The sequence below is a fragment of the Quercus robur genome, chromosome 5, assembly GCF_932294415.1.
Source record: "Quercus robur chromosome 5, dhQueRobu3.1, whole genome shotgun sequence".
Taxonomy (NCBI): Eukaryota; Viridiplantae; Streptophyta; class Magnoliopsida; order Fagales; family Fagaceae; genus Quercus; species Quercus robur.
Genome location: NC_065538.1, coordinates 12,903,991 through 12,927,617, shown reverse-complemented (window position 1 = coordinate 12,927,617; position 23,627 = coordinate 12,903,991). Strand labels below are relative to the sequence as shown.

The 23,627-nt window shown below is 32.8% G+C and overlaps 2 protein-coding genes and 1 long non-coding RNA gene across 4 annotated transcripts in view; 2 read left to right on the top strand and 1 right to left on the bottom strand.

Moving 5' to 3' along the window:
• Positions 1-9,808: 9,808 nt before the first annotated feature.
• On the top strand, positions 9,809-16,328 carry LOC126727820 (uncharacterized). The gene is made up of 4 exons (XM_050433731.1): positions 9,809-10,200; positions 10,811-10,985; positions 11,121-11,330; positions 16,125-16,328. Exons 1-4 carry the CDS (start codon positions 9,809-9,811, stop codon positions 16,326-16,328), a joined length of 981 nt encoding a protein of 326 aa, XP_050289688.1.
• Positions 16,329-17,692: 1,364 nt separating this feature from the next.
• LOC126725183 (ABC transporter C family member 8-like) overlaps positions 17,693-23,627 on the bottom strand; it is a 67,669-nt gene continuing 61,734 nt past the window's right edge. Inside the window, exons 8-12 of one of the 2 annotated variants that reach the window (XM_050429730.1) lie at positions 19,617-19,831; positions 19,194-19,499; positions 19,030-19,093; positions 18,678-18,914; positions 17,693-18,085 (exon numbers count right to left, since the gene is read on the bottom strand). In XM_050429730.1, coding sequence (XP_050285687.1) covers positions 18,069-18,085; positions 18,678-18,914; positions 19,030-19,093; positions 19,194-19,499; positions 19,617-19,831 — 839 coding nt within the window. In that variant the 3' untranslated portion in view covers positions 17,693-18,068. Of the gene's footprint in view, positions 18,086-18,475; positions 18,915-19,029; positions 19,094-19,193; positions 19,500-19,616; positions 19,832-23,627 lie in introns of those variants that run through there. The other variant, XM_050429729.1, reaches the window with a different exon arrangement.
• The window catches only part of LOC126725187 (uncharacterized), a 60,752-nt gene continuing 57,479 nt past the window's right edge, over positions 20,355-23,627 (top strand). The window contains exon 1 of the long non-coding RNA XR_007655343.1: positions 20,355-20,447. This is a non-coding gene — a long non-coding RNA (uncharacterized LOC126725187). The remainder of the gene's footprint in view (positions 20,448-23,627) is intronic.

Below are 23,627 nucleotides of genomic sequence, written 5' to 3'. Positions count from 1 at the left end.
ATAGAGTTTTTTTTTTGCTCATCTTTCTTTGGCTTGTACTATTTAACCAGAAAAAAAAAAAAATTTAAAGTGTCCATACATAATTGTTTTAATAAAAAAATGTATTACCTTTTTGTTTTATTTAATAGGGACATAATTGTAATTTTATATCAATTTCATTTTCAACCTATCATTTTTCTTCTGAATTAAAAAAATAATTTTTCTATCTTTCCACTTTTCCATCCTCCCAACCAAATACAAATGGGAGAAAAATAAATTTCTTCTATCATCTCACTTTTCTATCCCTTCCCCATTTTCTATCCTCTCACTTTTCCACTTCCCCATCCAAACGAGCCCTAAGAAAGTGAGGCTTCAAAGCCCGAAGTCATTATCATTGTCCAAGCTACCCAATAACCATCCCAAGCCTAAATTACCCACTAGTCATTATCTTGTTAGCTAAACAAGAAAAGAAACCATGTCAAGCCTATTTATAAAAGCCACATTTTCTTAAGTGCTCTTTTGAGTTTGAGCAGATTCCTTGCAAATGACCAGTATTTTTTTTTCTTTTTTATGATCCAATAGTCGAGAGTGAGAGAATTTAAACCTTAGATATCTTTGATACAAATACATGTATTTATTAATTAATTTTTGAAAATACATTTTTATAAATAAAAATTTTCAAATAACCTTGTTTTCAATTAAAAAAAAAAAAGTGAATAAGTTTTACCAAATAACTTTAGAGATTGTATTAAAATATTTGATTATAATTGAAAACTCATAAGAATATAAAAGTAAATTTGTATAAAAAGTATTATATTCCTTATTCTTTCCACCCAAATATCAAGTTAGCCCAACTGCTAAAGTCTCTGAGGGTTGAATAAGAGATCTAGGGTTCAATCTCTGCCTACACCAAAAAACCGTTTTGGTGTCTTGGTTTGATGATAAAGAGCTATCATCTGGAACAGACGTTATAAGTTGAAACTCTCTAAAAAAAAAAAAAAAAAAATCAAGCATAGCATTAACATAACATAATTTTTTTCTTTCATTTTTTGTTGTTGTCCATTAGAGGTCAATGACAAGATTGTACGCAGTGGTAACATTCTCTCCTTATCTAAAGAACAAATTATAAACTAGATTCATCAATAACCTTGTATATTTTCTAGTATTTTCAATGAAGGCTGTGTTTGGTTCATGTAAAATATTTTCCGAAAATGTTATTTTTAGGAAAGGAAAATATTTTCAAGTGTTTGGCTGCATTATGAAAATTGTTCTAGAAAATGTTTTTATGTGTTTGGTTGCATTTTGAAAATGTTATTTTCCTACTGTTTCTCACATTTTCTCAGTTACCAAACAATTTTTATAATAGAAAATTTCAATATATAAACTTAAAACAAACAAAAATCCAAACAAAACCAAAAAAAAATCAAAACAAAACATTTCCACAATTCAAAAACTTGGTCAAACGGAGAGAAGGAGGAAGAGAGAGTGATCGAAAAGTGAGGGAAAGGGAGAGGTAGATTGAGAAAGAGAGAGATCGGGCATGGGTGGGTCATGGGTGCGATCTCGCCGATGCTGGGGTGCGTTCTCGGTTGTGCTTTAGGCAGCGCGAGATCGGGTGGGTGTGGATTGGGCAAGGTGGGTGTGGGTTTGCCAAAATGGGGATTGGGTTATGTTACTCTGGGTAGCTTGGATGTGGATCGGAGCTCATGGTGGTGTGCAATCTCGCCGGTGCTGGGGTGCGACGAGCCAGTGTTGGTGTGCGATCTCGCCGATGCTGGGGTGTGACGAGTTTGTGCTAGTGTGCGATCTTACTGGTGCTAGGGTGTGACGAGCCGGTGCTGGTGTGTGATCTCCGTGGTGCTTCAGGTGGCGCGAGCTCGCCGGTGCTGGTGTGCGATCTCTCTTCCTTGCTGTTTCTCTTTCTCTTCTGTTTTCCTGTGGCGGAATTGATTTGAAGGTAAAATACAAACGGAAATGGTTTTACAGGGTCAGAGGGCATATTTTACGGTCAACGGAAATGATTTTCTGTTTGACCCAATTTTCCTTGCACACCCAAACACCCGCAATTACGGAAAAGCATTTCCGGAAGTGATTTGAAGCCAAAACAAACACAGCCGAAATCATTTTGAATTTTCTCCTTCTTAACTATTGAATTATATATATATATATATATATATATATATAAAGTATGAACAAGACTATATTATGTTTTTTATTTACTTTATCAATTATGAGTTAATTGACATTTGATAGGCCAAAAATGAATTGACCCATTGTGATAAATTAACCAATTAATTTAGCCAAGTGAATTAATTAAGTTAATTAACATGTAAATGCGTGGTAGCACAAACAAATCACCAATAAACTAATTATATAGTGGACAATAAATAACATGGTGATTTGTTTATGAATGGGGAAAACCTAACAGCAAAAACCCCACCGAGTGACTTTCAGGTCACCACTCCCGAAATTCCACTATTATCAAAACAAGTGGTTACAAGTAAAGGAATCCCAGTACCTTATACCAACCTATAGTTGAACCCTTACCCCAATACCCAATTGGCAAGGGAGTCAATCTCGTACCGGAGGCCGTATCGGTTTGGTTAGTGGTACGATATATTTCGGTATCGATCAATACCGGTGTACCATTTCGAGTTAACCGCTATTTTATATAATATATATATATATATATATATATATAAACTAAATATTTTTTAGAAAATAATAACATCCTGAAATTTAAAATTTATTGTGAAAATGTTGTAAAAATATCATGAATATAACATTTTTATTTTTGTTTTGGTACACATGTCTCAATTTTCAACTACATTGTTAATAACTCACCTTTTTTTCACCTCCACTCATCCTCTTTTACTTTTGCAATTTATCTTTCTTTATTTTTATCTTGATTTTATCCCCTCCACATGTTAACCTTCACTGAGTCTTATCTCATTTCAAATTTCAAAAAGTAAGTCATCTCCTTACTTTGGTCAGTCATCACGTGGGCACCCAAAGGAAAACTCAAAATCTTTGAGAAATAGTAGAGATAAAAAAAAACGAAGAGGAAGAAGAACATCAGAGGAACACAGACGTTGTAGAGACCACGAAGAAAAATGGAAAGCTAAGCAGAAAAGAGACTGAGATACGTGAAAGATGCATCAGATCATGAAATTTGTTGAGAAATTATCTTAGGTGAGTGAAAAATTACAAAGAAAACTGCATTTCTGTTTCGGGCTGGTATCCATTTTCCGGTCGAAATCCAGTATTTCGGCCGGTACAGCCGGAACGCTCCCGATACTGCCGGTATTTAAACCGGTACGGAATAAGGTCGTTTCTGTACCGTTCCAAGCACCGGTAAGAAAAATATTGGTCGTACCGGCCGATACAGTACGAAACTGACTACATTGCCAATTGGACTTATTCTGTAGTGACAATTTCCCCTTTCGATGCACGACTTCCAAGTACGTGACTAACCAATGCACGAATCCCAGTACGCGACTTCAATCACCAACTGGAGAAGGTTGTTGGTTGTAAAGTTCTTCAGTTCATCCCAACGATGAAGATCAAGAAGATGCTTGGTCACAAAACCCTACGGTGCACATACACAGCAACTTCTTCACAAGAATGATGAACTAGGGCAAAACTTTGTCTCCGGTTACAAATTGCTTGAACAAACTTTGCTCAATACTTGTGCAACTTGTATATCCTTCGACGGCCCTTAAAATAATCTTTTTATATGTCTAGGGTTAAAAGAAAAGAAAGCCCAAACACATAATCCCATATTAGAGTCAAAACAGATCTAGAATCCTATTTTTCATAAAGTTTGACAGATACTTGTCTGTCGAGATGTTGTCGAGCAGCTGTCGAGCCATGGGGTTGGAACAGTTTTTTAAGCTCGATGGATAGCTAGCTGTCGAGCTTTAATGAATAGTACTTCTTCAGCTTGAATCTTGGACAGACTTGTATGTCTTCAACACTTGATCTTGAAACACAGTTTCTTGAAGTATTAAACACATCCTAGATCTACCAAATATAAGTAAAGTGCGTTTTGTTAAAAAATAAGTCAATTACATAAAATAGTAACATATATTTTTAACAAGTGAATCACATATGTCTTAACAACATTCATAATAAAGAGGAAATTACATCTTTATGTTATCTTTTGGCTATCCAACTAACATTATCAAAAAATTCAATAGTCTTAAAGAAACTTACAGTGGTGTATATCCCAAAGGGTCTAATTCTTGAATATATAACACAGACTTTAAACCTTTGTAAGTTACACTCATTTTCCAATGTGGGATTAACCTACTAATTTTTCTTTTGAGAATACTAAATATTTTTAACATACTCTCCCTTCTTCCCGTGTGTATGTTAAAAATATTTAGTATTTTTAAATAAATAAATAAAAAATTCAATAGTCTGTACAGAGTAATTTAAAAAAAAAAAAAAACCATGACCTAGATAATTAGTAAAATATCAAGCATAGTGTTAACATAACATAATCTTTTTCTTTCATTTTGTTGTTGTTGTCCATTAGAGGTCAATAACAAGATTGTACGCATTGGTAACTTTTTCTCCTTATCTAAAGACCAAATTATAATTTTTTTTTTTTTTTGAGATAACGACCAAATTATAAACTAGTTCATCAATAACCTTGTATATTTTCTAGTATTTTCAATGAAATCAGTTAGAATTTTCTCCTTCCAAACTATTGAATTATATATATATATATATATATATATATAAAGTATGAACAAGACTATATTATGTTTTTTATTTACTTTATCAATTGTGAGTTAATTGACATTCATAATGAAGAGGAAATTACATATTTATGTTATCTTTTGACTATCCAACTAATGTTATAAAAATAAATTCAATAGTCTGTAGAGTAAAATTATTAAAAAAAAACCATGACCTAAATAATTAGTAAAATAAGGTACATGTAATGTATGATATTCGGTATCTTTAAGAAAAGTTCGTTTAAAAAATTCGGCACAGAAATGCGGAAACAAACAAACAAAAAAAAATCGTATATGTATGATATGTGTATAGGACGTTTGTTTTTTAAAACTTCGCGTTTCAGGGAATGTGGTTACTGTTTATGCACTATTTCATGAACAGTAACTGCAAATGTTTACTTTTCCACGGTGAACAGTGCATCCGTGCACTGTTCACGAACCCACAGATTCCACTTTTCAGCAACTTTTTCATTAAAAATGGGTCTCACGACATTATTCACACATTTAAAAATTATTTTGCTACAATGTTTTCAGTTTTCAGTTTTCAGTTTTAGCAAAATAAGTTCTATCCAAACAGACCCTATAACTCAAAGGAATCTAATTAACAACTCCCCTCTAATAATCCCGTTAGTGTCATGTGCAACAAACAAGATTCCATCTTCCTCACTTTCCATCATCACAACATCATTATTTCAAATGAATATTCTCACTTATTACTTTACAACTCATAGACAGTTCATTGAAGCATTTCATTAAGTGCGATTGAGCGGCAGTGGTGTGTTCGCCAAAGTGCAACAAGAAGGATGACTCAAAGTGGGAGGGAAGATGTATAGTTCATATGTTTCACAAATGTATTAGTATCTTTGTGTAATTATGTTTATGAACTAAAATTAAATTATTGATAATGTGTCAAACGAGTTAAACATTGTGTAAGATAAATGAGGACGTAAAGATAAGAGATTGGTTGACCCAATATATTTCACATATAAACCAAAACCGTTACCAATTTGGATTTGATATGAGACCGGATGTTCTTTACTTGTGTGTTTAAATTTGCTATATTAAGTGGTGAGTGGTGCTATGGTTGGTGGGAGATGTGTTTGGGGAAGATGAATTGGTGGTGGTGGTAGAGGCAAATGAAAAAAATAAACATATTGTAAAAAAGAAATAGGTCAATTATTAGCTATGATACTATGAGCAAAATGAAAAATATTGAAAAAAAAATAAATATTTGAGATATTGTTATGCCTTGCCAGAATCAAGGTCAAGTCGTCGAGGCTTCTTAATTTATATCCACAATATTTTTGACATAAAATAACAAATGTATAAACACGATATAGATTAACTAGATAAATGAAAGTGATTTCTCTCCAGAAAATTTTATTGAGGAAGATAGATACAGCTTCCATTAGTATATTGGAATTTAAAGCATACTTACAACTCGAACAATGGTAGTGATAGCCCAAGACTCTAGGCTAATCACTTTATAACTTAGATACTGAAGAAATAATTGCCCCAAAATAGAAAAATACAAAACCTCGCGAAACTACATCTTTCCCATGTGATAAATACCTGCTCTGGTTTATCCACTGGTAGCCTTGTACTGGCATTATACTCATAGATTTTACTTTTTTAAGGTACAATTTTTCGGTCATACTATAAACTCTATGATAAAATGTTGGATTTTTTTTTTTTTTTTTTTTTGTGGAGAGAATAAAATGTCAGATCGTAGTTAACCTAATTTTGGATTTACTAACTTCTTAATATGATTTTTAATGAGAGATAAAAAGAATATAGGGCTTGAAATAGTATTTGATATATCAAAATAGGAATTAGGAATTTAACCATTTCATTTAAATATATTAAAAAAAATACTTAATCCACTGTCAATTTTAATACCAAAATACTTACAAAGAAAGCAGTCGCGGCTCCACTAAATTTTTACAGAATGGTCATTAAGAAACTTAAATTAAAAAAATTAATAAAAAGAAAACTTGAATGTAACAAGTTATCGACAAAAAATAAAAAATAAAAAATTACACAAATACATGAAATTTTACAATTTTCTTCTACTAGTTTTCATATTTTAAGATCATTACATGATAGTTCATTATTAGTTGTCATTATCTATTATCAATGTGACTAGGTGTGACTATTTTATTTTGTTAAATTTTTATAAAATTTTTATTTTTATGCAATTGTCATTATCTATTTGTCATTATTTTTATAAAAATATTTATAAAAAAATGACAAAATGTAACTCACACTATACAATATTATTTATTGACTCACACAACCACACTCATCCATACATAAAAATTATATTAAATGTCTACTTAGTGCCTGTTTGTTTCCACGTTTTGAGCTCAAAAAGGGCTTTTTGAAAAAAGCCAGGCCTAAAATTGCGTTTGGTTAAGCCCAAAAACGCGGACTAAACGCGGAAAATTTATGGTCCTCTGAGGGTCCATAAATGAAAACGCGCATTGCGTGTTTGATGGGTTACCGTTGTTGATGATGGAATTACGGAAATACCCATGAAATTAATCAGTTCTCTCAACGCCTAACCTCACGCCTCCCATCTCTTCTCTTTGCTCTGCCCTCTCCGTGAGAAATCAACCCAAAAAACAGAGAAATCATAACCAACTCATACCCATGAGAAATCAACCCAAAGAACACATAGAAAAATCATTACCCAAAACATAAACCACAATCCAAAACTACAGAAATCAAATAGCACAAACCTACGGCCAAACAACCATAAACACGTAGAAAGACAGAAAGAAAGAAGAAGAAGAGGAAGAAGAAGAGGAAGACGAAGAAAGACAGAGCAGAGAGACTTACCACGAGTTTTCTCATGGGTATGGTTTGTTTTGATTTCTCTGTTCTTTGGTTGATTCAAGTAATTGAGAGAGCTGGAGAGCTTCTGGAAAGCTTCTGGAATCAAGTAAAAAAAAAAAAAAAAAGGAAGAAATTGAGAGAGCCGGAGAGCTTCTGGAATCATCAAGTGGAAGTAAAGGAAAAATAAAAGAGGAAAGAATGAAAGAATGAGGAGCTTCTGGAAAGTGGAGCTGTGGAAGTAAAGAAAAAGAAAAAGGAGAGGATGTGGACAAAATAATGTATACGTGTGTGGTGGACAAAATACAAGAGAAAAAAAAAAAAAAAAAAGAGGAAAAGGAAACGTATAGAGGAAAAAAAGGCAAAGAATTAGAAATCACAATTTAAAAATATTACCACAATATTTTCACAATAAATTTTAAGTAATTAGCTAATATTAATGAGTAAAAATATAATTTTAGTAATGAGTTCAAATTAGAACTAGTAACAACTTTTCATATAAGATTTTGTTATGATTCTTGTGAAAGTATTGCAAAAAATATTGTGAATGTAACACTTTTTGTTGAAAAATATAATTGTTGAGAATGAATAGAAAAAGAAAAAATAAATATTAAAAAAGAATAAATTTGATTACAAAATAAAAATTAAAAAAGTAGATAGGCAAAAGATAAATGTCACTGTTGATTGTCCAAACAGCATAAAAATTTGTCTAACCTGCTGAAGATGCTATTATATATACATTGTCCTTTTTGGTAATTTATCCCTCAAATTGCCATTTTTATAAGTGCTAGCCAAACACTCAGCTTTTTCAAAAAGTACTTTTTAACAGCTTTTACTAAATACTCAGCTTTTTAAAAATGCACTTTTTCAATTATGCACTTTTTGAAAACTCCACTTTTTCATTATGCACTTTTACAAAAAGCTGAACCAAACTCACCTTAATCAATCAAATACTTTAACATTACCAACTTTACTATTTATTTTGAATCACTAACATAAATAATATACTAGGCATCTAGTTATTGCTTGGTTTTGGGCAAGATGGTATCAAGGTGTGCAAAAATAATTTTAAGGATAAAATAAACTAAGAAAAAAAAATTATATATATACATACATACATATATATATATATATATATTTTTTTTTTTTTTTTTTAATTCAGGGGTTCATTTTAACCCCCTAAACAACAAGTGCCACCGCCCCTAGTTGGAAAAGGAAATTAAGAGAGAGAGAGAGAGAGAGAGAGAGAGATAAAAAAATAAAAAAAAAAAAAGAAGGAAAATGGGTGAATTAATTAATCGTAGTTTGCAGATGCTTCTATATTATATATCGTATAGATAATTTCAATTTATTTATGATTGTAAAAAATTTTATCAATTTTTTTGTGACCCTGTAGGCTTATTCTTAAAAAAAAAAAAAAAAAAAAAAAAAAAAAAAAAAAAAAAAAAAAAAAAAAAAAAAAAAATTTGAACTTACATGTGTGAAGAGCCCAACCCAAATTTGTTATTCATAAATTTTATATGCTTCGTTTGAGCATGAAACTTGTTCTTTGGTTCAAAATTTTCAACGTTTTTGTGTGTGAAAAGCTCTTTGAATTCACACAATCAGAGTGAAATTAAAATCAAATCTACACAAGCTCAAACATTAAAAAATAAAAATAAAATAAGGCGCATACACTGTTTACTGCATCCAATTTTTTTCTTAATATAATATAAAATAAAATAAAATAATTTGGGTTGGGGCGGATCCAAGTTTTGTTATCCATGGGTAAAAAATCCAATAGGAATCAAGGACTAGCATTTATTGGGTTTTGGAGTTGGATATATCCACGGAAAAAAATTTTAGGTCGAGTTTAAATATACCCTACCCAAACTCAAATCCGGTCCATCGCCATCCGTGTCCAATAATACCCGAAAATTTATAAATTTAAAAAAATAAATAAATAAAAAAGAAGAAGAAGGCATTACTAGATATTCGACAGTTCAAAGTTGAAACAACAAGATTAAAGTCAACCTGCCACTGAAGAATTCAATCTTAGTCGAGATTTTGCCAGGTAATTAAGCCCATTTTAATTTTTCTTTGGTCGTAATTCTTTTCTGAATCTACTTAGTATTTCTGAATCAGCTTAGGAAAGTTTGGTTTTAAAAGTGTGTGATATCTTTCTAAACCTTTAGAATACAATCTCTCAGCCTTGACTCTCTAGCTACAAACCTGAACCTCCTGAGTCTCACAGAAATTTTTTACAAGGAATGGATTCTAAGAGAAAAAAGTTCACAGTTGATGATGATGATGATGTAGTAGTAGTTGATCGTATATCTGAGTTGCCAGAAGACGTTTTGCAACACATTCTATCCTTCCTTCCTACCAAACAAGTATTTCAATCTACTCTTTTGTCTACACGATGGAAACATGTGTGGACTACATTCCCCATTCTAAACTTCGATAAAACCTCCATGTTGTGGAGTTCAGAAAAGAAGAATGATCCGGAAGTCAAGATAAAGAGACGTAACTTTTACAAGTTCTTGAATAAATGTTTACGATTACGAAGCCGCCAAAGTCAGAGACCACATATAAAGAATTTTACATTAGAGGTTAGCGTGCAGAATCACAAATCCAAGTCTCGTGTTGACCGCTGGATAAGGTTTGTGGTTAAGAGTAATGTTGAAGAGCTGATTCTTTTCTTTGGTGGGTCTCGTATACGTTATCCCTTGCCTCATTGTGTTTTGGTTGCAAAATCTTTAACTGTGTTGACACTACATTATCTTAAGTTGGATTCATTCGTAGTGATATAAACTTACCATCTTTGAAAAGATTGTCTTTATTAGGCGTTTATGCAGATAATCAAATTATTCAGAATCTGATTTTTGGGTGTCCTATGATAAAAGACATGGGAATTTCGTGCTGTCGGGGCATTAAGTGTTAAAAGATTTTTGGTCTCCCTAAAGTCATGAAAATTCTGGTACAGAACAATCACCTTGACAGGCTTGAGTTGGAAGCATCAAATCTTCATGATCTATGTATAAACGAGGGTCGGCTATCTGAGCTCAACTTGCTTCCTTTAAGAAATCTAAAATAGTTATTTATAAACACACCAATTGTAACAGAAAAGTGGCTTGATCATAATCTTTCTGGACTTCCACTCCTTGAGAACTTAGAGCTAGTTTTTTGTTATATGCTGGAAAGAATAAAGCTTTCAAGTCATCATCATCTTAAATCATTGGGATTGATGAGATGCAAAAATCTGGTTGAAGTCATGATTCATATTCTGGTAATACTGCAATATCTTTTTCGTTGAATGCTTCGGGTCTGTTAGATGCTGAGTACACAATGTGGAGTTCCTATGGTCCTTGGGACGCTGCAAAGATTGAATTCCTCTCAAAGATGGGAAAATCAAAAGTATTCAAATTGAGTATTATTGTAATTCAGGTACTTCTGGTTTTATCTTTATTTCTTTCTTTGATTATCTTGTTCATAAATTTATTTCATTTCACTTTTTATCTTGGATTTGCTTTTTTGTATATAAAATCTAATCAGATTTTTTTGTTTAATTTCTTTGTAAAGGATGTGATTATACCAAAAGAATTGAGTGAAACCTTACCATCACCATTATATAATGTCAAACATTTAAAGTTATCAATACCTCCGCCACTTACAAGATACAAAATCAAGGAACTACTAGATGGTTTGCTTTGGATTTCTCCTCTTCCAGACATGTTAGTAATTGAATCACGCAGGGAGTCAGATCCTGATTTTAACAAAGTAGCCTTTGAGGTAATACACTTATTTATTTTTTAGTATCCTCAAACTTGCTCATCATGTTTTCATTAATGCTAAGGAGTGTGCTAAATAGCGCTTTTGTTTTTCAAACAAACTTATTATCTTAGAAATCATTCTTGTTACATTTTATGTTTCATTGTCGTGCTACTTGAGGGTTGCTTTTGATGTGATTGATATTTTTGTTATTACTTGTTAGTAATTTAGTAATAAGACTGGGAATTCCTTATCTTTTTACTTTTTAGTATCTGGTGCCCATTGTGTTTACTACATGCCCTCTTTATTTTATTTTTTTTAAAGAAGAATCAATTACTTGAACATTTTGGTTTTTATTGGCTTTTCAATCTATTGATTAAATCGAAATGTTGCCACTATGTACAATGATTCGGAGTAATAAATAACTATGTTCATAGTATTATGCAAGAAGCTGATAAATTTGAATTATGTTTTAGCTAGCTATAGACAAACAAATGATATTGGTATGTATAATCTTTCAAACTCTCTTCTTTTGATTTTAGACATATTATTAGATATATGTTTTTTGTTTTTTATGGTTTATTTATATTGGCCTTTTCTTATTTTGTACTAAATTAACTTGACACAAAAATTAAATGTTTAGATGAGACACATGACATAAAATTAGACTCCAATAGAAATTCAATTTTGATTCTAATTAGAGCATCTCCAACAGCTTCTCCAAATTTTTGTACTGTTTGGAGAATAAATAGTGACATTTAGCTTTTACCTACCCACTTTTTCAAATACACTTTCCAACAGATTTTTTATCACATTCTCTATCTCATTTAAATATTATTTCTTCATTCATTGTTTTTTTTTTTTTAATCAGCATTTATTCTTTTTTTAACAACTATATTTTTCAATGAGAAGTGTTATATTCACAACATTTTACGCAATAATTTCACAACAAACTTTATATGGAAAGTTGTTACTAATTATAATTTGAACTCACTACTGAAATTATTTTTTTACTCGCCAATATTATCTAATAACAATCTGTTACTTAAAATTTATTGTGAAAATATTGTGATAGCATTTCTTAATTGCAATTTCTTATTTTTTATATTATTTTTCCCTTCACACCATCTGGACACGTTTCTTCTTCTTCTTCTTCTTCTTTTTTTTTTTTTTTTTTTTCTTGGTTTTTTCTCCACTACCCACGTATCCCACTCCTTTCCTCTATCTACCTTCTTTTTCTTTTTCTTCTAGTTCATTCCGGATCATTTCTTCAGCTCTCTCTCTCTCTCTCTCTCTCTTTCTCTAGCTCTCTCTTTTTTTACTTTTTCTATTTCTACCTTCTATTTTCTTTCCTCTTCAGCTCACTTAACACACACACACACACACACACACACACTCCTTTTTTTTCCTCTTGGTTTTTTCTCCACTACCCACGTATCCCACTCCTTTCCTCTATCTACCTTCTTTTTCTTTTTCTTCTAGTTCATTCCGGATCATTTCTTCAGCTCTCTCTCTCTCTCTCTCTTTCTCTAGCTCTCTCTTTTTTTACTTTTTCTATTTCTACCTTCTATTTTCTTTCCTCTTCAGCTCACTTCACACACACACACACACACACAGCTGACATGGCCTTCGTCTATCTTTTTTTTTTTTTTTTTTTAATTTTTTTTGTATCTTGTTCTGATTCAATTGTTGTTACAATGGAGCTTAGATAGGCTTTCATGCTCTTGATCTGTTGTTTTTGTTTTGATTTTAGATTTTTTGTTCTAATTAAATTTGTATTTTTCCCTATTCTTGATCTGTTATTGTGTTTGTGTTTTGATTGTGTTACCGTTTGAGTGAGAGACCGATGAACAAGGAAGAGAGGAGGAAAGAGAGAGAATATTTTTTTATTCAACCGGGTATTTTTTTAAGATAAAATAATGGTTTGGAGTTGCTACAGTGTTCTCTAAATTAAGAGAATTACTGTAGCAACTCCAAAAAAAAATTTGGAGAATTTGTGTGTTTAGAGAAGCCGTTGGAGCGTGAACGGTAGTTGTTGGTGGTCCAAAAATAGCTTTACAGTGACTGTTGGAGATGCTCTTAGATTTTCTCTTTTATATATATATATATATATATATATATATGAATATTGCTGATGCGAATTTTCTTGCTCTTTCTTTATTTACACTGTTCAAAATGATATATGAATATTGCTGATGCGAATTTTCTTGCTCTTTCTTTATTTACACTGTTCAAAATGAAAGGAGTCCTATATAGATCATAAATTCTATAGCAAATCCATTCTTTTAGTGATCTGCCTTCTGGGTAGGATAGAATTAAATGCAATTGCAGCCATGTCATGGACAATTGCACTAAGGAAAAGGTTCCTGTACTGAATTCTCCATGATCCTAAAGCCAATCAGGAATGCTTTGTGAGAGTTATTGCCTCCCTCTATTGCCTTGTCTCTAGCATTTTTCTTTATTCCATTAAGCACTTAGAATTACCCCCGAAAGTCATAGGTCTCGGATTATCAAACTTTTTTATCACCACCTAAGTTGGTGAAAACTGGAAAGGTCTAACCAGTGGACTCCTAATATTTTGATGAGATCCTCAACTGAATTTTTCAGAGTCATAGGTTTCTGTAGAAGGAAAGAATTGCTTAATTTAATTTCCAAAAAACTTTGGTACTAGGATACTTACCAATGGAGTCATCATAATCTTCTCGTTGTTCCATAGGAGTAAATCCATCTCTTCATCAGCTTAGGGATGTCCTTAAGAGATTTTTTTCCCTTGCAAAATCCCATATTGGAGGATTGTTCAGAAAGCAAGAAAGATGGATATTGATAGCAAATACTAGAAATCTAAGTGCACCGTAAATGGAAAGTAATAATAGTTTCATGTTTCATATTATAGGAAGTATGAAGTGTTGGTTTTTAGACCCCTTCAAACAATTGATTAAACCTAGTTAATTAGCTAAGTTGTTACTTAGTCAGATTAACAAGTCTAGGTTATCACAATAATGAAGATCAAATCATGCAAAGCAACGGAAAATAAATAAGACAATGAAATGATCACCTAGGAAACCAAACCGGTAAAAACCTGGGGAGGATTTAACCTAGCTATCCTCAAGGTAAAAAGCAAATCCACTAGAAAGAATCGAAGTCCATACAAAAGGACTTACAAGCACCCCCGCTCGACTTCCTAATGCTACCAACCAGTAGAACTTACTGACACGACCACGTGCAAGCTCCGAATCCACGGACTCCTTCTTTCTTTGGCCTTTGCAAAACACAAACACCCCCGTTTGTGACTTTGAGATCCCACTCAAAGGTTTAGCAACACAAACACTCTTGTTTGTGACTCCAAGACCACCCTTGAAGGTTTAGATCATCAACACCTTTGATGACAAGAGAAGGTAGCAACTTCTACAATACCGGATCTTGAGATTCTTCAAGGAATAGCACCAGTAGAAAACATAAGAGAGATTTTTAGGAACAAAACCCTAAATACAAAAGAGGCACACTATTTTCTCTCTGAAAAGACACACAAAAACGTGCTTAGGGTTTCCTTTATATACTGGGAGAAGTAGATTAGAAACCCTAATCCTAAATGGGCTTGGACTACTATTTGGGTTTAATTAAAATTCTGCAGATACGACTTTCGATCGGTCGAGCCTGTCTTTCGATCGATCGAGCCAGACAGATTATGAAATCTTCTTCCTGCAACTTGTATGTTCTTGAATCTTGACTTGAATCACATTGAGCATTGTCTAATAAAACCTATAGACTCTAAGATCTATATCTAGACAAGTTTGTGTTCACGATTTGCCAATTGTTCTAAACATTTAGAACCTAACATGAAGTTCTTGGTTTTTTCTTTTTTTGGTCCACCAATTGTCATTTTGCAGTGGAGAAAACTTGTTAATATGAGTTATTTAATAAACTTTATGCGTCTGGTTCTTTGTTTAGTCAAAGGATCGACTATATCAATTAAGAAGTTTCTGCATTTTATTATTGTAAAGAAAAAAAAAAAAATGTAATTTGGTTTACAAACTTTATGCTCGTTTATATCTGAAGCAAATATGATTGTAGGAATGAAAAATTCCTTCTACTTTCTTTGGTCTTTGTTGAAAATTCTCACATTTTAATAATATCTAATTTATAGTTATTGTTATTTGATCATTGGTGGTTCCATGTCAAGTGTGTACACTAAGGTGTGTTCAACAATATTTATTCTACTATAATTTTAGTACATTAATTAGTGAAATAAATCACATTTGATTTTGATTAAAAACCTTTTTTTTTTTTTTTTTTTTTTGGAATTCAAGTAATAGCTTAGTGGTAGTGGCATCTTTTGTGGTGTATGATGTAGTTTGAACTCTACCACCCCCTTCCCCTACTATCTACCTACTAAAAACATTATTGTTGTGGGTCTATATTAGACTTATTCAAAACCATTGAAACCTTTATGGTGCATTTGGATTTGGATTTGGGTGATTAAAATCAAAAAATTTTGTTTGGACAATCTAAAATAGGTTAAGGATTTGGATTTGACAAATCCACCAAAAATTTTAAAGATTTAAAATTTTTAGATTTGAAATAACACCTAAAATCAATAGATTTGAAATCAAGGTATTTCAAATCTGTTCATTTAAAATCCATATCCAAATTGAAATCCAAGTTTCCAAATGCAATCTTAAGTTTTGATTCTTACTTTCTAGTTGGATGATAGGAACTAGGGAGGCTAAGATGCATGCTTACTGGAGTTTTTATGTTGTTAAATGCTCATAAACAAACAAAATTTTCTATGTCGCTAATGGATTGCTTGTATTTCAGTTCTCATATCGAAAGCCTATTTATAAAGAGGAGAATCCTAGTTGTGGCAAGTTCCTACCTTTTCCATGTTGGCGACATTGCTTGAAGACTGTCAAGATTGAAAGCCTTAAAGGACATGTAGATAGAGAGATTTTGTACAAGTATTTTTCTGGAAATGCAAAAACTTTGGAGAACTTCCAGTTTCATGTTGGTGGCATTGCTTGAAGAGTATTTAAATTGTGACCTTGAGAGGATATGCATGCATACACAATGATCTCTCTTAGCTATGTTTTAGAGAAGTAGAACTCTTGGAAATAGCCCCTTAGATGTGACTGTTAACTTGTGGAATCTTTAGTCAAAATGAATTTCGTAAAAGTGAATAATTTATATGATTACTTTAGACATCTTAAATTATTTTTAAGGAACGGATTGTCTCGTATTTGGCACTAAAGCTAGTATGATAGAGATAAATTATTTGATATTCTTAATGTAACAGTCTACTGCTTGCATGTGAGAATGAAGTATGCCCTTCTACCAAACGAGCATGAAAGAAAAAATAATAATATTTTCTTTATTTATACTTTTATCCCCCCTACGTTCTCATTCTCACATTTTTCCTTCCAGTGAAAGAGCACTCAAAAGTCTCAAACTACAAGTGTGCTCTACATTCCAGAGACTTTTTTTGTAGAATACACAATTTGAATGATGAACTATGTAACCCAATGCAACATTCTTTCTAAATTGCCTAATTTGTTCCTCATTACTAGCCAACACAAGAATGAATTTCTTGAGAGAGTTTGAGAGACCTAAATGATTTTCCACCATCCTACTATTGTGAGCCTTGCTTTGATGTACTAGCCAACACAAGAATGAATTTCTTGAGACAGTTTGAGAGAACTAAATGGTTTTTCCACCATCTTACTGTTGAGAGCCTAGCTTTGATGTACTCCCATGTTTCTGCATTTGAATTGGTACCAGCCTTGTAAGGAATCCATAATTAATGCTCTATTTGTTATGGGAATTTTCTGAAATAAGGATCTTATATCACGTACTATTCAATCAATTTTGATAAATAGCTGGTCATTTTCAGATACTTAAAACTCCCGTAACAAGCTCTTTAAATCTACTGCTTCTTCTTTCATTCTTTATTTTGTGTTTTCGTCATCTGAAACAATGTGCATCTTAGTTTTATGTGATATTAAAATAATGACATTATTACACTAGAACAAGCCACTTCATGCTAGTGTTGTACGTGTCCTTTAGGTGTTAACTGATTGACCATTAGCCACCATCAAGCCATACAGATAGAGTGCAGGTTCAATACCCGAGTTCTGATATAAGTAATACCCTTTCCATTGTGTAGAATAGTGGAGCTGCTTTTCCTCCTCTCTCTCTCTCTCTCTTTTTTTTTTTTTTTTTTTTCTTCCTTCGAATGTGTTTTTCAATGTTGATCAGAAGTGTCAAATCATTTTACCTTCCTTTGTATAGTTCATAGGCATAATGAACCTTTAATGGACAAGAAGAAAAATATTTATGTAAAAGAGTATGTTGGTAATAAGGTGAAACACACTTCAGTACTCGCACACTTGTAAACAATAATGATGGTACCCAAATGGTAAAATATGGCATTGCATCTTTTCCCATAGCCCATAGGCAAATCCGCTTAGAAAATACAAGACGGCCCAGGATTCTACATGCTAATAAGATATTCCAATAATTTCATAGAGTCCTATTTTGTGATGGCACCATAGGATAACATGTATTACATGTAATCACCTTAGTGTGTTATAAAGTCACATAAAAATCTCTCATTTTCATGCTAAATGTGTGCTTTATTTATCATTATCTACATTATTATTGATATTTGTTGAAATCCTAGTAGGAGTTCCTCCTACAGCTGGACCAGTATTCAGCTACAAGCTTAGCAAAGGAGGAGTTAGTCTCAAGAAGCTTCGAAGGCTTATCTTATTCTATAAGTTTCCCTGCAAGACCAAACCAACTCAGATTAGCATAAGCTGCCTCAAGATCAATACAACTTTGTGAACCAGTTTGGATGGAGACTCTTGGGCATTTTGGACTCAAAACTAGCTTTCACATATATCCCAAGGTACTTACAATTGATCTTATTGTAATTTCTTTTTCATTCACTATATTTCCACTTATGATAAGCTTATTTTTCAATTTATTGACTTATCTACAGTTCTTTAAAACCTCACTCTTTCAAGATACAACTTAATTCACCTATCTTATTCTTTAAGTAAAACAAACCATTGAAAATTTGTGTGATCCGTTACTGAATCACACAAAAACCCATAAATTGCCAAGGAAGCCCTTAAGCTAAGCAATTCTTTTAGCATTTTATAAGATAGTACTCAGATACAATTGCCATCATGTTTATAAATAATTTAAAATTATACTTCCCCTTGCATTTATTTAACCATTTTAACTGTTTCTCAAGAATCTTGTTTATATACATATTTATCTACATGGCTAAAAGAAAAAGGAAAGGGGAAAAAATTGAATTGGATTCCATCTGTATGTATAAAAAGAAAGTTGGAAAGTAAAAGTACATACCATAAGAGAGCACCATGACCATATCACTATCAATAACAGTAGGAACTCTATGAGCTACTGTTATCACCGTGCATTCTGAGAATTCCTGCCTGATAATTCTTTGTAGAATGGCATCTGTTGCAGAATCAATGGAAGCAGTAGCTTCATCAAGAACTAGAATTTTATTCCTTTTAAGGACTCTACCAAGGCAGAAGAGTTGGCGTTGCCCGGCACTCCAATTTTCTCCTTCATCACTCACTGTTGAATATACCAGAGTTAATGAATATTATTATCCATATTGCTTTAAAATCACTTGAGAGAAATTGGCATGTTTAATTCTTATAGTTAGTTATAAAAAGAATCCTAAACTGACCTGAAGAGTCTAGCAGATTGGGTAGGCTATTGATTGTTGCCTTAAGCTGACACTTCTCAAGAGCCTATAAATGAAAATGTTAGTTGGGTTGCTCCAAACTTGCAAAGAAAAGAAGACAAAACAATACAGAAGAATTTGTTCAAGATGAGAATCAGTAGGCTTACCTTCCATATTTCATCATCAGAGTAAAGACCTAGAGGATCCAAGTTTGTTCGCAAACTACCCTTGAAAAGAGTTGGCTCTTGAGGGATGATGCTGAGTTTCATCCTTAAATCCTTCAAACCAATGGAGCATATGTCAAGCCCATCTACAAGAATTTTACCACTTGCAGGCTCTACCAAACGAAATAAAGCACTAATTAGTGTAGTTTTTCCACTTCCTGTTCTTCCCACAACTCCTACTTTAGTCCCTTCTTCGAAAGCGCAAGTGATTTCCTTGAGAACTAATGGAGCATTTGGACGATATCTTATCTGAAAACCGACCAAAAGAATGAATAGTTGCAGTCAATTTCATCAGTTACAAGTCAAAATGATGGAGGTAGCCGTGTGAAGAACATTAAGAAACTTATGTCTGACATGCTTCCTTACCTTCAAAGCTTGCAACTCTATCCTACCCATTGAAGGCCATGAAGATGGTGGCCTGTTGTCCTCCACAATAGCAGGAGGCTCTGATGGTATGTGCATGAATTGTTTGATCCGTTCAACTGAGATGAGGTAGTTTGATAAGTAGCAATACCATCGAGTAAAAAAAATTTGGGTGCCTGTTAGTGATAGAGCATAAGAAAGAGAGAGTCCCACAAGTCCTGCAAACCACCCAAGAATGGAGGAACTATTGAGTAATGTTTTTTAAAGGTCTGAAAATTCCTAGCTACAGAAATGGACAGTTCTAATGAAGTAATGAACCTGGAGCTATAAAACTCTTGGGAAGCAACACAAGAAGAAAAGCTGCAGTGAAGAGGGTCAAATTCTGAAGTACTTCAATCCTTAAAACTAACCACTCCATGGCTGCATTTGAATAGAAGAAAAGCCGAGCATCAGTATCAATGAGCTTTAGATAGTCCTCAAAAAACTTGTCCACCATGTTAAAAGCTCTAATTGTGACCACTCCAAGTGAAGTCTCAGCTGCATAATTCATAACCGGTGCTTTTGTAGTTCCATTTATCCTTATTAGTTCCCTCGCAGAGGGTTGATAATACCCCTTTGATCAAAAGCAAAAGAGAGAGCTTTGTCATTCTGTTATTGATGAAATAGATTAAAGAAATCAAGACTAAACATGAATCATTAGATCTACCTGAACATATTTTGCAGCTACCATAGCAAGAATGGCTACAATAAGAACTTCCCATGTGACAGAAGCCATAATCCCTATTGTAGTCAGAAGTTCAATAGTTGCTGCCACTACAAATATAGTGGAGAAAGGTATGTTGAAATCCAGAATACTCAAATCTGATGAAGCCTGCACGAGAAACAAAAAGATGAAAGTGCAAAATGAGAAGTGGCTCTGAATATAAAATACCCTTTCAAGGATACAAAATACAGTATAGTTTTTTTTTTTTTAGTTTTAATTTATTTATTTATGGTCGAGAAATAAATAATCTTACTCAGGTCAAAATCTGCCCAGCAGGGGTTGAGTCGAAGAATAACATGGGAGCTTTAAAGACAGCATTGGTAAATCCAGTAAAAAAAGCTTTGGAAGCTTTTAATCCAAGATGGGCTGCAAAGAAAGACCTTAGGTATACAAAGACAGCGCTGAGTGTTGAAATTGCAGTGTAGACTCCAATCAAAATGCCGCTAGTGATTTTAGGAATTTGAATCCCCAGAGCTAGCCAGTAAGTTGCAGCAGCCTGAAGAGCAACAAAACCAGACTGAGTTACTATGCCTAAGAAAAGAAGAGGCAATCCTTTTGAGACAATGATATAATCCCAGAATGGCTTCCATCCAACATCATTAATCTCTGTTTCTTCTTCTTCTGTTAGCTGTACTCCTGGTAGACCATTCACAGCAATCTCCCCCTCACTGTTTTCCTTAGTGAAGCTAGACCCTTGAGACATCTCTAGCTGAACCGTATCTGACTTCTGAGTTTCTTCTTGAGTTTCATCAGTTGAAGGACCCAGTCCTGTTATTACATCTCTATGAGCATTCACAAGCTGTTCAAATGCTGTTCCAGCTGTCAAGAGCTCCTCATAGCTTCCTGGTTGAGTAATTTGTCCATCCTTTATAACCTATAAAGTTAAGAAACAGAATAATTTGACTTGCAATAAAAAGTACATAGATATGGGTAACAAATTTATGCATACAAAATTTAAAATTAAGCTGACTTATTAGAACTTAGTTTTTGGTAAATACTTACCAGAATTTTATCGACTTCTGAGAGAAACTCCACTTGATGAGTCACTAGAATGACAGTTTTCTTTTCAAGAGCAGCCCTGACACAATCCTGCAAATTCCAATTTTAACTTGGCTAAGTGAACTACATCAAAGCTGAGAATTCTTGCTTGATCCTAGGTTTCACACGCATGAAGAAACTTAAAGCAAGTTTATTATACATTAAATAAAATTGCAGCTGTATGAGCATCTACTGCACTAAATGGATCATCAAGGAGATAGATATTGGCATCATTATATACAGCTCGAGCTAGTTGAATCCTTTGTTTCTGTCCTCCACTCATGTTAAGCCCTCTCTGACCTATTTCTGTGAGATCACCATGGTTGAAATTATTGATGTCCTTGTCCAAAGCACATGCTTTTATGGCCTTCTCATATTTAGTCTTGTCCATAGGCTTTCCATATAATATGTTATTGCGAATAGGCAATGGATCCAAATGCATTAACCTGTTAGTGAGCAATAAAGACCAAAATCAGTGAAAAAAAATTCAGTTGCAAAATTATAAGCAATCAGTCAGTTTTTTACTCACTGTCCCAGAAATTTTTGGTATCTCCCCTAGTACAGCATAGAGAAGTGATGATTTCCCAGCCCCAACTGGACCACAAATAGCAAATTTCTGCCCACATCTCATTTCCAAGTTCACATCTCTCAGAGTTGGAATCATTATTTCAGGATCCCAACTGAAATTGCCTGATTGTATCTTTACACTCTTATCCGACTTCTGAAAGGGGATTCTAAATAATTCATCATTTTTCAGCTCATCATCAAGCAAAAAAGCATTGAGACGATTGAAAGATACCTTCACTTGGACCAAAGAAGAAAGAGCTTCTGGTATCATTCTCACAGGATCTCCCATACTCTTCAATGATGCAAGAACTGTGAAGATGGTGCTAGCATTTAGAGGGGCACTTCCAAAAATAATACATCCCAAGAAGACCACTGAAGAAATGATGGTTGGAGACATCCAATACAACAATGTGCCATAAGCCTTTGCAAACTGAGTTTCAGCCAACCATTTGAACTCATTTTCGCGGAGGGATTCAATCAAATTCTTAAATTTGTCTTCCAATGATTGCAACTTTATGATCTTCATACTGTTTAGGATCTCGGAAGTGGATCTCAATCGTTTGTCTTGGGCAATCATAAACTGAGTTTGACACTTCTGTAGCATATTTGCAAAAGGCACGTTAAGGAGTCCACATATGAGAAGAGGAACTAGACCTATAAGTGCACCAAGACCCACAACCCATAAAAGAATGCCAATGGCTGGGAATTGATTTTTTTTTTCTCCTTTATCTACTCTTTATTACTTTGTATTGGTGTTTTTCTATATCATCTCTCTCTCTCTCTCTCTCTCTCTCTCTCTCTCTCTCTCTCTCCATTGGCATCCTATCATTTTCCAAAATTTGATTATGATTCTATGACATTAAATATGAATTATTATTATTATTATTATTTTAATTCAGTGTTTCTAACTTGATTTTTTTTGTATTTCATTCTTCCTTTGATGCATTGGGTGTGAGAATGAGTGTTTCCCTAGCATTACTCCACTTAATGTGAACAATTTTATTTATTTAATTTAGGCAAAATATTATATTTTAAATTTTTTAAAATGAAAAAGGAGTGGAAATATAAATAATTTAATGATATATATGGGGGATGTGGCTAAATTTAAATGTTAAATAAAATTATATGAGAAAAAAATAAAAATAAAATACACAACAATAAACACTAACTTATCCAAATAATTCTATGTAATATAATAATAGTACATTCTTATTTACTATTTTTAATTATTTATAATGCAATATGATAATATTTAACAATCAAAATAAAAATAAAAATAAAACTAAGTCCCATCAACCAAAATAGAGTTCTAAAGAATAAAAAACTTTATCAAGCTAAAATAGAGATGCAAGAAAAATAAAAATAAAAATCCACCAAAAAATTGTGGGAGAAAGAGTGGGTAATAACCACTTTTTTTGTGAGAGAAAATTATGTAAAGAATGGAAGAGTGAATGAGAAATTTATACTAAGAGGATGATAACAAAAAGAAACAAAATAAAGGAAGATAAAAGGAAAAAGGAAGAGTGATATCAAGGTTGAATGTTTGGGGAGATGAAAAGGTAAAGAGAAGGAGAAAGGTTGGAGAAAATGTAAATTTAAAAAAAAAATTAGTACAATTTGATGAGCACAATTTTCTTTTATTTGAA

Bases quoted from the DNA above. Each gene is read 5' to 3' on its own strand.
- LOC126727820 (XM_050433731.1), top strand. From the start codon at position 9,809: ATGGATTCTAAGAGAAAAAAGTTCACAGTTGATGATGATGATGATGTA. The intron at 10,201-10,810 runs GTTTGTGGTTAA...ATCTGGTTGAAG, and splicing joins CGTGTTGACCGCTGGATAAG to TCATGATTCATATTCTGGTA. The intron at 10,986-11,120 runs GTACTTCTGGTT...TTCTTTGTAAAG, and splicing joins TGAGTATTATTGTAATTCAG to GATGTGATTATACCAAAAGA.